At 38.3% G+C, this 17,073-nt stretch overlaps 3 protein-coding genes across 3 annotated transcripts; all 3 read left to right on the top strand.

Moving 5' to 3' along the window:
• The first annotated feature begins 1,900 nt into the window (after positions 1-1,900).
• On the top strand, positions 1,901-5,741 carry LOC140758402 (protein NUCLEAR FUSION DEFECTIVE 4-like). The gene is made up of 3 exons (XM_073094551.1): positions 1,901-2,711; positions 3,387-4,324; positions 4,835-5,741. Exons 1-3 carry the CDS (start codon positions 2,376-2,378, stop codon positions 5,343-5,345), a joined length of 1,785 nt encoding a protein of 594 aa, XP_072950652.1. The 5' UTR covers positions 1,901-2,375; the 3' UTR covers positions 5,346-5,741.
• Positions 5,742-9,255: 3,514 nt separating this feature from the next.
• On the top strand, positions 9,256-13,294 carry LOC140766208 (uncharacterized). The gene is made up of 4 exons (XM_073105681.1): positions 9,256-9,889; positions 10,945-11,185; positions 11,798-11,915; positions 12,900-13,294. Exons 1-4 carry the CDS (start codon positions 9,345-9,347, stop codon positions 12,989-12,991), a joined length of 996 nt encoding a protein of 331 aa, XP_072961782.1. The 5' UTR covers positions 9,256-9,344; the 3' UTR covers positions 12,992-13,294.
• A 2,427-nt stretch (positions 13,295-15,721) lies between these two features.
• Positions 15,722-17,027, top strand: LOC140780203 (uncharacterized). Its single transcript, XM_073125613.1, has one exon. The coding sequence runs from the start codon at positions 16,099-16,101 to the stop codon at positions 16,918-16,920; it is 822 nt and encodes a 273-aa protein (XP_072981714.1). The 5' UTR covers positions 15,722-16,098; the 3' UTR covers positions 16,921-17,027.
• Positions 17,028-17,073: the final 46 nt, after the last annotated feature.

The following is a 17,073-nucleotide window of genomic DNA, read 5'->3' as shown; positions in this document are numbered from 1 at the left end:
AGATTCTATATCTCCACAGAGTTTGGTGACCCTTTTTTTTTATATTTAATTATACATTCCGCATCTAAACTATGACTTGGTATTCCAATATACCCTTAAAAAAAATAAAAGTATATAATTTATCTTTCTAAAGGATTAATTACACTTAGATCTTCTTATGTATCTTTTTTTTTTATAGAACATTTTGATACCTCTCACCATCCTAATAATACTCAACTATCTAATATAACTAATATTTTTTATATAGAATTTTTTTAATAAAAAAATAGCATTACAATAGCCACTCTTCTAGAAGGGTGCATTTTTATTCTTGTGATCATACTATATGGATGAAAATATAGTTTACTTTTCTTTTTCATTTTAATTTTGTTCATGAGATGAAAGTGAAATATGGGGCCAGTCTTTGAGCTCCCTTCTATGGCTACAAAATGATGGATGCCACTATCTTCATGCCAAATGCCACTAGTTTAACTCCCAACCAGAGATAACTTTTATTTTTATTTTTAAAGACCCATGATAGTGTCCACCAAAAGATAAATCTAATGATGGCATGGATAACTTTTTTATCCATGAATAGGCCTTTCTTTTATTAATTAATAAGTCTAACTAGCCGCCTGTGTGAGAAGAATTGACCACCTTTTGAAGACTATTAAACCTTTTGGTCCCTCCACTTAGATAGATAGGAAAAGAAAGAAAGGAATCTTGCTTCCTAATCATTAAATTGATCACTTTGAGGCTAATTCATGACTTTGATTAGTTAATTTTACCTTTTAATATTAATTTTTTAAAGAATAAATTTGAATAGATATAAAAACAAAATTTAGTTATTGAATAAAATTAGAGGTCTCCGAACTAATTCAGGGGTTTCCTAAACTCAAAGCAAACAAAGGCCGGGCAGAGCAATAGTAATTTAGGGTTAGGCTAAAGGTTAATAAAGGTTTGTCTTGCTTCAGTCTATGTCCAATTAAACTGAGTTAAAAGTTAGACAATGGGTCCTAATCTTTTAATTTTGTCCACCAAATGTCCAATTAATGGAGGACTTAAAAGTTAGACAATGGGGGCCTAATCTTTTTATTTTGTCCACCAAACTAAGCTGTGAAGATTCCAATCTCTTTGGAATCCAACCTTGATGGCATATATATATATATATATATATATATATAGCTTTCATATGATCGCTTTCCAAATGTGAGCCAATGACACTCATTCTTCTGATTGACTACAAAATCTTGCATTTACCCACCCCAGCTGCCACTATTCTTTAATTGCAATTTGTAAATTAAGAGGGCTTTTTTTATAATATAATCATATTTAATATTATTTTTTTTATTACTAATAAATATAATTTCTCATGTGGCGTGTAATTAGGAAAAATACATTAGGTTACTTATAATGTCCTTATAAATAATATCCTAGGCGCCATAAATTTAGACCTATTTATTGTAAATAATATTATTCTACTCTACATTCACAAACACACGACAATTAAAAGCACATTACATCGAACCAACATGGCCACTTGGTTTTATATTATTCGGCGAAATTAAATATTGGGGCCCTATTGGCTTCCCAAAGATAAGGTTGGCTACGTTTTTGCTCTTATCTTTACCTCCACACTATTTTCGTTAAAAAAATAATAAAATAAGAATGAAATTAAAAGAGAGAAAATTAAAAACGCACTCACTATTTGAGAGAAAAGAGCGCCGATTATTTACTACTCATCGCCGCCAGCTGGCGAGGAAATTGACATGTGAAGGTCGTCCCTCAAGAAGCACGTGCTCTCTTACGCGCCTGCCTTTTGTGCGCACCGTTGTCATACGCCGATGGCAGTCGTGTAGTTTCCGGTGAAAACTGCGCCCGGTTTAGCGTCGTCTCTTGTTATAAAACTCCGACCACATGCTGCCTTTCTTCCTGCTCTTCTTCGGCTGCTCCTTTCTCCTTCCGCAACAAAATTTGGGTCGTCTCCCAGATGATGTGAAGAAGAAGAACTCCCCGACTTATCACCCAACTCCGAAAATCCATTTCGATTAGACCACCAAGATTCAATTTTCTTCTTCTTTTTTTTTTTTTGTTCTTTTTGTTTTGTTTTCGAGGAGGTCTAAATCTCAACCCCATCTCAAAACAGCTCCCTTGTGGCCATTTCGCTCCTAAATTTAGAAAGAGCGAAGAAAGGAAGGTATTCTTGGGAAAAAGAGGTAAAGGAAGAGTTGCGTGAGGTTGGAAAAGGAGAAATATTTCAACTCGGATAATCTTAGCATCAAGTTTCCATCTTGGTATTGCTCAAAAGAGATCAAAATCTCATATTTTTCTCAATTCCTTGGATTTCTTTTTCTTCCTCTCTCTCTCTCTCTCTCTCTCTCTCTCTCTAAGAGCAGATGGGTAAGTCAGAAGGAAGACTGGGGCAATTTTTGAACAATAGATGGCTAGTTTTTGTGGCTGCAATGTGGGTGCAGTCCGTTGCGGGAGTTGGGTACCTCTTTGGAAGCCTTTCTCCAGTGATCAAGATCTCTCTCGGCTACAACCAGCGCCAGATCGCCCGCCTCGGCGTGGCCAAAGATCTCGGCGATAGTGTTGGGTTCCTCGCCGGGAGCTTGTCGGAGATCCTGCCACTTTGGGCCACTCTCTTCATTGGGGCGCTGAAGAATTTTATTGGGTATGGCTGGGTTTGGCTCATCGTCACCCGGAGATCGCCAGCTTTGCCTCTGTGGGGGGTGAGTGGAAATTCAATTGCTATCTTTCCAGTTTGGAACTAAGAAATTGGTGAATTGTTATGATCTGTGTAATTTTACAACGAAGGTTAACTGTTCCAATTTTTCTTGTCCGGATTTTCATGGAATCATGACAGAAATTTATGATAAGAATAAATCTATGTGTTTATATCGATTAAATGATGTTGGTTGAGATTATTGATTCACATTCAATCCCATCATGCTCTTCTTTTTTCATCCAGGACTTGTTTATGTTCTGAGGAAATAAGCTTTACTTCTTTCGTGAATTTACTTGAATTCTACTCAATTTGGCCCCAATACTACTCCTATCTTGTTGTTAGTCAATATTTTCTGCTAGTGTAACAAACTAGATGTTCAACTCTGCTGGAGATTTTCCTATTGCCATAGCATGTTCTGATATCTAGGAATTTCTTATTTACAAATTGTAGACATATAAACAATCACTGACCACTGAATCATTTATCCCATCAGTTCCTTCCCACTATCTAGATAATCTTCATCGATTTAGGAGCTAAACTGGCCCTTCTAGATTCCTATTGAAATTTATGCAAATATATCATATTACCTATACGTTTTTTTTTTAATGATTAGTGCTATTTTATGTTGTTCTTAAACCGAAGTATTTACTTCTTGCACCCATTTTTATCTGTTCTGCAGATGTGTATTCTTATCTTTATAGGAACAAATGGGGAGACCTACTTCAACACTGCTGCACTAGTTTCGTGTGTACAAAATTTCCCTAAGAGCAGAGGCCCTGTTGTTGGAATACTGAAAGGATTTGCAGGTCTCAGTGGTGCAATTCTGACTCAGATATTCGCAATGATGCACACACCTGATCATGCTGCACTCATCTTCATGGTTGCTGTTGGGCCATCAATGGTGGCTATTGGTTTGATGTTCATTGTTAGACCTGTCAGAGGCCACAGACAAGTACGGGCTTCAGATAAATCTAGTTTCATGTTCATATATAGCGTTTGTGTGCTTCTCGCAGCTTATTTGATGGGTGTCATGCTTGTAGAAGACTTAGTGGACTTAAGCCATGCAGTGACTGTAGTCTTCACTGTGATGCTTCTCTTCCTCCTAGTGATTCCTCTTATTGTTCCTATACTGTTGTCATTTCATTTTGATATTGTATCCCCTATGGAAGAGTTTTTGCTACCTGAGCCTTCAAAAGAAGAGACGAGTACATCAGGAGAAAGCGTCAACCAACAGGAAGTCATTCTAAGTGAAGTCGAAGATGAAAAGCCTAAGGAAGTTGACTTATTGCCGGCCTTGGAAAGGCAGAAACGGATTGCGCAGTTGCAAGCAAAATTATTTCAAGCTGCAGCTGATGGTGCTGTTAGAGTCAAGAAGAGGAGAGGGCCACACAGAGGGGAGGACTTCACCTTGACGCAGGCATTGATAAAGGCAGACTTTTGGCTTATTTTTATCTCACTTCTATTAGGTTCAGGATCTGGTTTGACAGTAATTGATAACCTAGGTCAAATGAGCCAGTCCTTAGGTTATGAGGAGGCACATATCTTTGTATCAATGATCAGCATCTGGAACTTCCTTGGCCGCGTAGGAGGTGGATACTTCTCTGAGATCATTGTGAGGTATGGCCATCATTTCATTACAATTTTGGATCCATGCTTCCAGCTATCTAATGATATTTCTTTTCCTTTAGAAACACGGAATTTCTCTTCTATCACTATTTCCTTCTGTATGAACACTAATGCTAGTAATTTTGAATTAAGACATAGCTTAACACTTACAGAAAATAGATTTTTACATTGATCTTGTAAATTTTACAACTTAAATGATTATATTTCTTATTTGCATTTCAAGTTAAGATTGTGAACTGAGAGAGATAGATCGTGATATGTAAGATTCATCATCGCAGATCAAAATTTCTTATTCTATAACAATCATAATTAGTTCCTGTAAAATGAGAAAGGGAAAAAGGAGTTTGTAAAGGATAAATTACCTTAGATTGGTAAAAGCATTACTAGCAAAATGTGTAGCAAACTTGCCATGTTTCTGGTAATTCAGTACAAACTTTCGGGTAACCTCTGAGTTAAGTTCTTAAATCTTTCCTATCTAATACATTATTCTTTCCTTATCAGAGACCATGCATATCCAAGGCCAGTGGCTTTGGCTGTGGCGCAAATCGGCATGGCAATCGGACACTTTCTCTTCGCTATGGCTTGGCCAGGAACAATGCACATAGGGACTTTGCTGATTGGACTCGGATATGGAGCTCATTGGGCTATCGTGCCAGCTGCTGCTTCTGAGCTGTTTGGATTGAAAAACTTTGGAGCTCTGTATAATTTTCTTACAGTAGCCAATCCTGCGGGCTCATTAATCTTCTCCGGTCTTATTGCGAGTAGCATATATGACTATGAAGCAGAGAAACAAGCACACATGCATCAGAATTCGGTGTCCTCACTTTGGACCTTACTCCCAGGCACAAGTCTTCTTGCCGACGAACCTCTAAAGTGTGAGGGGGCTATTTGCTTCTTCCTCAGTTCCTTAATTATGTCAGCATTCTGCATTGTTGCAGTAGTCTTAAGCCTCATTCTTGTTCATAGGACGAAGATCGTCTATGCCAACCTTTACGGACGCACTCGCACATGAGCCTCAGTAGCGCAGTCATAAGATTATTTAAGTTGGTATACTTATGCAGTTGCGTGTGCAGTTCCTCCCTTACATATGCATTATGCAGTGAACTCTCTCTTCTGGAGAAGGTATGTGGCAACAGTAACATCCTTCTCAGAGAGAGATCAAGTTGGGATAGTCTAGTGGCTTATTCTTATGTAAAGATGTCACTCTATTTGGTGTGTATGTTCTTAGTATACTCAGCATTATTTCATAGTCCAGATTGCCTGCTTCCACCTGAGTCCGCCTTTTCCTTTCATCTTCTGGTGCGCAGAGAGGGAAAAAGGGGGGGCAGTAGTACTCCCAATTCATCCGTGGGAAATTCCCAATATATGTCTCTAGAATCTGAGGAATAAAAGTTATATTGTGGCATGAGATACTGTTCTTCTTCGCATGCAGTGGAATGTGCTTCATAATCATAAATTTCAGTTTAATGTTTTGAGACCAACTGATAAGTGATAGGTTCATAAACTACAATCTCAAGTTGCATTCTTTGATTCTCTGTTTAAATAGGAGTACAAGTTTTATTCCAATTAATTCAAATAATTATAGAGCACGTATTTAGAATGGGCCTTTTCCATATCTATATCCGGGTTTGATAATAACATAAGATTCCTCTCAGTCATGATAGAAAATCCCTTAATATTTCAATTAGAAATTTTGATCATTTACACCCTACCTACTATATGTTTATTATTCGACTCTTATATTTTACTTCAATATCTTAAAAATATTTGACTTAATTTTTACCTAGCAATAATAAGCGGAATAATCTTAAGTTCATTTTACACACACATTTACAGAGCTCATTTAACTCATTTATATAGTAATTTTCTACTACAAAGGTAACGAGTAATGATAGGGTGAATAATAAATAAATAAATAATAGGATTTTATTTTGCAAAACATAGTATAACCCGTCGTAGTCCTACAAGGGTAACTATTTTCCAATGGAAAGGCATCGACGAGATCTATTAACTTTAAATATAATTTAAAAATATTTAAATTACTCTTCCGTGGAGTTTATAAGGAAAAAAAGAGAGAGATATAATTACAAAATCTACATAGAGAGAGGAATATTAATGATATAGTATGAGTTGTTATTTAAAAATCTCTTTAATGAGACAATAAAGCATGATAGGAATATTAATCACTACCTTTTTGTGCAATTTTACGTACTGCTTACCTTTTTGCAGTCCGTCTGACCGGTGCTTCGGGAAGCTTCGTCACCACGGTGACACGGGACGATGTGACATGACACCACGTGGCATCCAACCTTAGACGCCAGATAATATCTCGTTGGCAACGGTACGAATTGTGGTCCGAAAAGACGGTGCAACTACTTGTTTTCTTTTCTTTTCTTTAGTAAAAGGGGCTGTATTTAGCTTAGTCCCTCCTCTGGGATGGAGGCTGCCGGGCATACTGAAGGATAAGTATACAAAATTCTGGGTAGGATGGAACTTTAGGTTCAAGAATACATATGTCAATATACAACCTACCTCGTTGGTTTATCCGGTCAGCTTGCCAATTGCACTTTCTAAACACACGATAAATTTATATTCCTAAATCCTAATGCTAGCTACGACATTATGCAACCAAATTCATGACTCTCCGTGAACTCGTTCCATCGTATCTTAGCAAATTGATTACCTCCAAACAGTCGAATTCAACATCCAAGTGGTACTCCTAGATCGCCAGCATCATTCTAGTATGATGGCACAATGTTCTAGTTGTAGGGGGACTCATTGGTGGAAGGTTCCCAAGTCACCCCTCGAGTTTCGGATGACCACGTCTAAACCTCCTTGATAAGCTCCCTCAATATAAGAGTCATCAGTATTAACTTTGATCTATCCTGTGTCCAGAGACCTCCGCCAAATGCTTTGCCTGAATTTATTATTTGTAGCGTCTTTCACTTTATCTTCTTTTATGTAGTTCTTTACTAATGCAGCGGCCTGATTAGCCTTGCTATTGCTCAAGGGTTTGCAGCTGCCCCGCTAAAGGTAGCCTTCTTCATTTGATTCCATATGGACTATAGCATGGTAGCAACGAGTGCCTCAAACCCACCATCCTTATTTGGTTTTCGTGCCAACTAGCCATATCGAGCCTACTTGTAAAAACTTCAATAGAGAAGTCTAAGCTCCTCCCATAGCTACAGGTATACAACATTTGGATTGTCGTCTCCGTGTGTAAGCTGCAAAGTGCACAATTCTCCTTCGAGGTTATACAACGTTTGTATAGATACTCTTTAATTGGCAACTTGTTTCAAAATAGCTTCCAGTAGAATGTGACTACTCTTGGCGCTCTCGAAAGATGCCAGAGTTTGTACCAAACTTCCCACCATTCCAATATTGGTGGAAGAAGAAAGGAGTACATGGCTTTAGTTGTGGGCTCTCCCCTAAGGTGTGGCCACTATATCCATGAGTTAGCTATGTTAGGCTCACCCACCATAAAGGAGGCAATGCTAAAGGCAAGGTCCAGCCCACCTCTTGAATAAGTCTATTCGCACTCCACATGCATCAGTCTTTGATGTCCGCTACAATCTGTGTGTCATCCAAAAGCGTTGGGTGTAGTATTCTCAGGTGCATGCTCTATGATATAGGTAAAATATGTGGTTTGTAAGCATCTAACGGTTTTTTTAGGGAATAAGTAGCTAAAGTTGACTGATCATTTCCTACCGGTCTCCACGATAATATTTTCGATGCAACTCCCATATTTTCTTTTATCATTTAGGAACCTGAATGCTAATATAGGCTAGATAAAGAGCCAACACTTCTTTGATACAAAGGAACTTAAGCATTATTAAATTTTAGTCAACAAACATAGCTATCAAATCTAAGCTTCAAGTCATTGTGCTGCAAGCTGCTCTTCCAAGCCGGCACACTACTGAGCCATTAAATTGAGTCAAGTCGAGCCATTAAGCTAAGCCACTAATATTTAAATAATTTATCCACAATAAATTTGTTTAGAGATGGACTTGAACTTGTGAACTCGTAAGTTAACAGTGGGTGGTACCCTGATCGGTTGCACTACCATCGCCACATTTTTTCTTTTTTTGATCATTTAAGAGCCTAAAAGCTAAATGTGGGCTAAACAAAGAGTCAATAATTTCTAGATACAAAGGCACTAAAGCTCTATCAAGCTTTAGCCAAACTAAACGTCGCTGAAATATTACTCCAAGCTATTACACTATCAAGCTGCTTCTCTAAACCAACCACACAACTGAGCCATCAACCAAGCCAAATCATTGTGTTATCATCAACCATTAAATAATTTTCTCCATAATAATTATTTAGAATTGGAGCCGATCCCAAAACTGATACTCTTTGGTTATGAAAAAAATACCTATGAATAATGATACTACCATCCACACTAATATGGCAATATCGGAACAGTCTCCTCTTTCCCTCTAGCAACATGTTACACCGGCTTATTTGGCGGCCTTCCGTTGGGTTTCAGTCTTGTATTATAATCCAACTGTATTAACTTCCGGCTTCCCATCCGGACTTCTAAAACCTAATACCTGACGCCACGTAATGATCGATCAACCATCTTGTTCCCACCAAACTCACTTGCGCGGCCAATGACGAAACTAAACGGATCTGCAAACCTTTTTAGCTACCCCCGGCCCCGGCCAGTCAAAGTCAAAACGTGCCAGCTGTCTCCAGTCGCACGTGTACATTTTTTTTTTCATCTGGCGGAGAGGCCGTAGAGAGACCACTCGGTTACCGAGGCAAAAGAGTAAAAGCCGCAACCAACGGATACATAGTTGGCATCGTGCCCTGGCGGCCCATCTTAACGCATCTCCCACAAATCAGCCGGTGGCATTTGGACACGTGGCATCCGCCAACCCACCTTCCCCCTCTCGTCTATAACGGCTATGCTCTCTCTCTCTCTCTCTCTCTCACACACCAATTGCACAGGAAGAGAATTAAAAAAAGGGGGAAAAAGGCAAAGAAGGGGGAAACGAAACCCTAGTAGATGGGGAAGCTCCTCTGTGATTCGAGCGCCGTCGCCGAAACCCTAGCTCCGGCGCCGCCGCCGGAGATCCAGTGGCCGGATCCGAGCCCGATCCCGCTGGCGCCGGCACTTGGATGGGGATCCGTGCGTGGATTGGAGGACCAGCAGCGGCGGAGCCTGGAGAGAATCTCGGAGAGGGGGGTGGCGTGGAAAAATCCAGCCGATGCGGGGGCACTGGCTGTGGTTTTCCGGCTGGATCACGGCGGCGACGTGGAGGCGGACGGGAACTGCTTGTTTACGGCGGCGAGGAAGGCGATGGGATCGAAGGTGGGGGCGAGGGAGCTGAGGCAGAGGACGGTGAGGCGGTTCGTAGAGGACTACGGCGGTGCTGCTGCGGAGGAGGGGAAGGCGGCGGTGGATGCGGCGATCCGGCACCTCTACTCGCCAGATCTGAAGGCCGGGTGGGGAATCCAAGTCGTCCAGGATGTGAAGCTCCTCGCAAGGAAGGAGGACCGCGAGGGCTTGGATGCCGCGATCCAGGAGCTTGTAGATCTAGGGCTTCTCAGGTATCCTTTCCCTCCATTTCGTGATTCACTCTTTTTATGTTCCATTTTTTGTCTTTTTTAAAATGAAATTTATGCTGCTATCAGATCTGCTTCTATGTCGGGTACCAGTTTTATTGTTCGTGCTATTTCTTGCTTTATTTCTGATTTTTCTTAAATATTTGATGTCGCACGCATTCTGGAACTGTAATATGATATGCTTATGAAGATTTTCAACGCGGTTAAAAATATGAAAGTAAATATGGGAGGAAAGGTTTGTACTTGGGTGTATCGTATCCAATTTTTTCTGGCGTTTGGCGTATGTTTGACCACATGTGGGATTTATTTCTACTATAAATTTTTTTTTTGGGGGGTTATAGACATTTTGTCATTGAGCTGGCTGTGCAGGAGGTGGAAGAACCTAGTTTTGTGTTAAAATATTACTTAGTGAGAGACTTTCACATGGGGGATGGAGATGTGCTGAGGTCAGGTGACTTTACGAAGTAGGATATTGTGTTTACACTAGTACAAGCCTGTGTTTGGTTGGGTTAACTTAGACTGGCTTGATCTTGGTGTGGGCTCTGGTCATGTTTAGACTGGGACAAGACAGGCTGATCAAACTCAGTATGATTTATATTCTAAAATATTTGTCTGAAGTCTGAACTGAGCTTGACATGATACGAGTTTGGTAAATGGTCCCTATATAGATGTGGTATTGTCACACTGTTCGAACATTTGAACAGTCAAGAAAAGTGGAAAACTATAAGAAGTGATAATAACTTTCATACATACATGAGTTAATTGCATAACTGTGTATAGTTAAGGTCATTACTGCTATTATTGACACAATTTATCATTTGTGTAGCTAGACTTCCTTTACTGATGTAACATATTCTGCTTCACACTTCATCAATCTTGTGGAGCTATACTATACCACATTCTAATGTTAAATGTCTTATATGATTGTCAGTGTATATTATATGGCCTTTATGGTATTCTTTTGATTGCAATAATCCTCATGAACTTGATCAAATCTATGACACTGGATTTATCGTTTATACCTTTAATATTGATTGCAGGGAGGTGGCCGCAGAGTCTATTTACAAGGAGAGATGCATTGCTGTGAATGATGGGTCTAGTTGGGCAAAGTACATGTCTATCTCTGGCTCAGTGGAAGATGATTATGACATCATAACGTTGCAATACACAGAGGAGGGATTATTGAGCATAGATGAGAACCGGGGTGGCCATGCTGCAGCATTTGGGGATGACATTGCTATTGAGTGTTTGGCAACAGAGTTTAAACGAGAAGTATATGTGGTGAGACTATGAAGAATTTGGTGAATTTCCAATTTTCTTGAACTGCAAGTTTGTTTTGTGTTCACCACAAAATTCTCTCAAGTGGTAGCAATCTTATTACTACAAACATTCAACGATCAAAATTTGCTTGAGATCTCACTGTTTCACAGCTAACGGAAATCATGTATCACTTTGTTACAGATCTTAAGTGGGTTCTGCACATTGGTTGCTTTCTTCATTTTTTATGACTGTCAGACTATTTCATTGCCCTGAAAGTAATTTGCTGCATATACTGAAGATACTTGAAGTCTTGAACTGTTCTATATTTGATTCTTTTTATAATTATGAAAAATTCTTGTTGGCAAACAAAACTATGAAAGGAAGAAAAGCATAAAGATTTATTTGGCATTTTTTATGGAAGCTCAAGTAAACAATTATAGGATTAATTGCTCCAGATCACTGTCGTAGAATAATCAAAAAGGATGAGCAAGATTACTTTAGTTATATATCTGAATGCTGGAAAAAAATTTGTTCCAATAGACAATAACATTAATGCAATTTCTTATGTATCCAGAAGATTTTCGCATACTGGGATCTGTCCTCTGAATTTCTTTCATCTTTTCTTATTATCAGGTCCAAGCTCATGGCTCGGATGCCATGGTAGATGAAGACAATTGTGTCTTCTTTCTTCCACACCGCCCCAGGGTCCAAATTTGTGAGCCACCAATATTTTTGTTCATGAAGGGAACAGGTGCATTTTGACTCCACAAATAGAATCTCTCACCATCTTTTACACATTCTTTACATCTTGTAGGAATCTCTCATCATCTTTTTTTACCACCATCTGGTACCTAATATTATTAATATTGTATTGGAGTTTTTTTCTATAAGCCAGATCATGTGTTGAATAAATTTTGGTTTTATAAATTTATGCTATTAAGGTGTGAGACTTTCTTGATCTGTGGTATTAGCTTTACTATATAATGGCTTTGTTGACCTTTTCTGATGGTAAATCATATGCAAAAAAAAGTGCACACATTTATAAACGGTGGTTCTTTGGTGCTTAGTGTCATGATAGATATTTTATAGCATTGCTTAACTGTCCCTCCATCAAAACCATGGATGTACCATTGTATTTTGTGTCCTGAGAATGATTATTTGTAGTTGCTTACATGACTTTCCTCTGCTTTTAGTGAAATTAGAAGTATTTATTCTTTGAAGTGCTGGAGGAAAAAAGAAAATGAATTGAAGTCTGTTTCAGTCAGGGTAATCTATCCTCCTACTCCTAGGTTAGTACAACTGTTGGCATCGTCTACTTAATTGGTTTCTGCAACACGTGAGTACCTGCTGCATGCTCATCTCCTAAACTAAGACAATAATAAAAATTCATGTATATGGAATCTATAAGTTGCACAGTTGGCAGCATGATATTGGTTGCTACTGCCAAAAGTTATTGGTTCGTCTCCATTGGGAAAGGTAACCATGCGATGTACACATTTTAAGTTGCTAATTGTGATTGTTTCCCCTAATCAAGTATTTAGAGCACATATATCTTTAGAGAACCTCAAAATTTTCCTGCCTCAGTGTGTTGATGATGATGGCACAAATAGCAACAGCATGTGTGTGTGGATCATGCTTATGTTTTGTTTTTGCTGAACTCAAGTTCTCTCTATCTTTTTTTTTTTTTCCCTTTTTTGCTTTATCAAATATTTTTAACTGCATTCTGCATTTACAGGTTGGTGTGGTGCTGGAGCGGACCATTATGAACCTTTAATAGCAAATATTATTCCTCTTGTATCTCAGGAGAAGGCCGCTGTTGTACTGTGACAACCTATCAGCCCCATTTTTTAATGGATTAGATGTTGATTTGTCTTTCTGCGGGGAATTGTCAACTCATTTTTAGGAGTAAAGAAAGATAACATCGCATTCCAATTTTCTAACATGATCCTTTTGGATCAGCTTTGACTCTAACTTGCAGGTTCCTACCTGCTTCGGAAGACCGCCAACTATTGCATTTTTGTAACTTTATTGTTATCTTTGAGTGATAAGAAAGTTTTGGAGCTGCTAGGGGATTTTTGTCCCATTGTATTGTTCTCAGGCATTACTGGAATTGGAGTTACCCTTTTTCAGAGATGAACTTTCCAAATTGGACATTGCTTTTGTTATAGTGAAATCAATTTTCTTTTCATCCTTATCCCCCACCTCTCCATCGCCACACATTTGTACCATTTTCAGGCATTGTTAGAATTTAGGTTATTCTTTCTCACATTTAACTTGTTCACCAGTAGTTCTGCGGCATTCATGGAGAAACTTTACTTGTGGATACTTAGTTACCATGTCTATTCATTTTGACGCTGCATGTGATACCAGGCCAGCTCCAGTGTTCAGAGCTGCAATAGCTGGGCTACAGTTTCTAAATCTGTTATTGAGAGATGAAGTTGTCAATCACTGAGGAGATTGATATAGCTGTTCAGTGTTGAAGGTAATGCTGCAATTACACCGGCTTTCAGTGCAGTCAACCAGAGGAGCATGTCAAATTCAGGTAGTCATCCGCACTGTAAGTAGTGTCTTCCATCCATTTTAAATCTCAGTAATCAACCATATCACGTTATAAGAAATTTTTGAATTTCTAAGTGATCACTAGTTTTAAATTTTATTTTGGAGATTTTAACCATATGATGTCTAATTTTGGAACTTCTTAAACTTTCTTCACGTGATCATTAAAATCGGTGGTAAGTGATCACTTAGTTTTAAGGGGGGTTCTTTTAAAAGGTGAAGATAAATGGCAAAGATGCTGGAGTTAGTAGGGGTGTAAAGAGAAAAAGTATGTGATATTTGTCAATTTACTTCTGAAAAATTGATTCTTGGCAGAAAGTAAAAGAACAAACACAAGGATTACTCGCTTGATGGAATAATTATTCTTGTAGTTTCATGATGCAGTATGATAATATTTAATTGTTATTATATGTTAACCACCAGATCAAGTGCTAATTACTTGGAATCAGCTTCAACCTTTTTCTGTTCTGTTTGAAATATTATTAAGCTATCCAGACCATAAAACATGAAGTTGTAGAACTGGACATATATTTAACCTAGATGCACTTGGATCACCTCACATATGACAGGTTATTCTATATTTTGTAAAGATAATTTCACTTAAACCTTCTGAATTATTACTCTTTTTTATATGTACCTTTTAATTTTTTAATAGTTTAGGGCTCTCTATACTTATTACTATTATTTTGGTTTAAGATAGTTTTTATGGGTGGTAATAAAGTATATATGTGAAAAAAAGTGATAGTTTGAAGAGTCTAATTAAAATTATTCCCATTTTGTATGGTTTCTGTGGGCTTGTAGGAAGATTTTCTTAAGCATATTCTTGTAAGCCTTATCCCAACTTCTCATGTTCATATTAGATTAACAATTCCATACTTCAGAGCCGTATCTTTTCTCATTTCTCTTCTCCTGTGAATTTCCCTACAACTCTTCTCATCATGCCGTATGTAGCTGAAGAAACTTCCTTACCATCTGCGTAGTAAATTCTCTTATACTTGTATGCCATGAAATTATCATCATCATTCCATACAGCCATTAATTTCTCCCTTGGGTCCTTCCATGAAGCTTCCTTCTCTCTTACCTACCTATATAGATAGGCCTTTCACAGTACCTAATAAATTGGAAAGGATAAAGTGATGAACATGGTGGTATGAGGGACTCTGATGTTGACTACAAAGTATTTGGAAGATTGATTCCTTTACAATTACCACCATGCTCTCCTCGAGTTGTAGAGTAACTCTACTGTTGTCATGGACCTATATGTTCCCATGTTTCCTTGGGCCCAAAAGGGTTAGAAATTTGGACAACCACATGAATAAAATGTTGGTGAAGAGTTTTTATTTATTTATTTTCTGTATGGGAATCTGAAATCAAGACCATATTTTCGAGATAATTATATTTTCCTTATAGTTAGTATGATAACATTTTCATCTAAGACTAAATATAAATGAAACTACCATTACCATCAAATCAAATTTTCTTTCAATGGGGGTAATTAGGTATCTTTATATCCTTATTAATAGTTGCAACTTGTCTGAAAAACGGGAGTTAAAAGTGCTTAAATTTAAATTACATGGAGCCATGGAGGATAACTACAATTGGGCCAAACCACAAGAGGATAAATTTATAATTTATCCCCTTTTTAATAGGTCATAAGTCCTAGGCTAAACATTAAACTAGACATTACCTCTCTTCAATATATAAATTAAACAACTAACTAAATCTTTTTACAAAAAAATTGGGCCACAACGAGTTAAACAAGTTAAAAGTCCACTAAGTATCATCTCCAACGTCTGTGGAGGATTTGAATTTGTCACCTCTATCGTCTGTTATAGGATCCGAATCACTAGGCTACAAAGTTTAGCCTTAGCAGTGGTATTTAATATTTGGGAGAGAAGCATTACTTCCACTCTCATTTACTTGCCTTTTCTAAAAATAAATAAATAAATGTTAAAAAAAATGAAAAATAATAATATGAGAGAAAGAACACATTGGGCACACGCATTCATACATATATACACATGTATAATAGTTGTGCTAAAAATTATATTTAAAATTTTGAAGTAAAAAAACTAACACTTGTATTATTTTGTAACTATTTAATGCACCTTAGATATATTTTTCATCTTGGATGAGCTTCTACAAGTTCCAAAACACATTGATGACTATAAAATAATACAAGTGTTAATATTTTATGTTCTAATATGGAACGTGTACATCTAGTAATATACAAACGCGTAGAGAATTAGTACTACTTTTCTCTGCTCTTTCCCTTACGATCGCCGCAAAAAACCTAGTTTCCTTTCACAACCTTTGACGCACTACTGCAAGTATGTGGGTGTGGGACCAAGACTCCAAGCAGATTCCAATCACCTTCCATGGCTTTTCCAAAGAATTCCTGCATGCTAAGGAGAGAAGCAAACAATGTTAGGAGCAAAGCTACCCAACGTGATGAAGTCCTTTCCCTTACCTATAAAGCCCTTTTAGTCTTGCACTCTTCTATGCTCATATTTCTGAAAAGAGTACTCTCTACCACACTCTACTTCTCTCAAGATTGCTTCACATCTCCTTCACAAACTATGGATTCCATCAAGAGTGAGAAGCTTCAAGCCATCAGGAGATATAAGATGAAGCAATTCCTTTCAGGTCTCATGACCATGCATGCTCTAGCTTCAGTTCTTGCTTTGACATTCCATGCAAGGCCAAGTTGGCTCCCCAAGTTGTGTTCCCTTTCCAGGTTCTTCTCAGTATGCCTTCCTAGCATCGGTTACGTACTTATAATACCCAAGTGGTTCTTCATAATCGTCAACATCATCATCATCTTCCTCGTCTGCGAGCCGGAGTCAAAGCTCTCGACAGCCGAAGAAGAGGAACCTGACATGCAGGAAGAGTACGTAGAGAGGAGGGCGAGCCTTCGGGGGATGGCAACTGGCGAGGACAAGCGGCGGCAGGAAAGCACGGCGGAGGACAGTTTGATTGAGGAGGAAGAGAAGGATGGAGAGGTCGTTGAGAAGACCGAAGAGCAGGAAGAGGAGAGAAGTCATGGGAGAGCGTGTTTGGAATTGGATGGAGAGGAGGAAGAAGAAATAGAGAAGTTGTCTGCAGAAGAGTTTAATAGAAGGGTGGAAGACTTCATTGCAAATATGAACATGCAGATGAGGTCCGAAGCTCGGGAGGCTAACTTGTCATGGCCACAGTAGGTAGAGAGAGTAGTTTTGAAAGATAGTGTTGATACATAAAATATGGGCTGCATGTTTCATAAGTAGAGAGCCGTCAGTTTTGTGAAAAAATTTGAAGGGCATTCATTCCCTTTCTCTGTGAGATCTTTTGTTGATATAAATATCTCATATTAT

This window comes from Typha angustifolia, chromosome 1 (assembly GCF_048772165.1).
Source record: "Typha angustifolia cultivar Huaian chromosome 1, ASM4877216v1, whole genome shotgun sequence".
NCBI classification, from domain to species: domain Eukaryota; kingdom Viridiplantae; phylum Streptophyta; class Magnoliopsida; order Poales; family Typhaceae; genus Typha; species Typha angustifolia.
The sequence above is the reverse complement of the archived record's forward strand: the minus strand, read 5'-3'. Positions and strand labels throughout refer to the sequence as shown.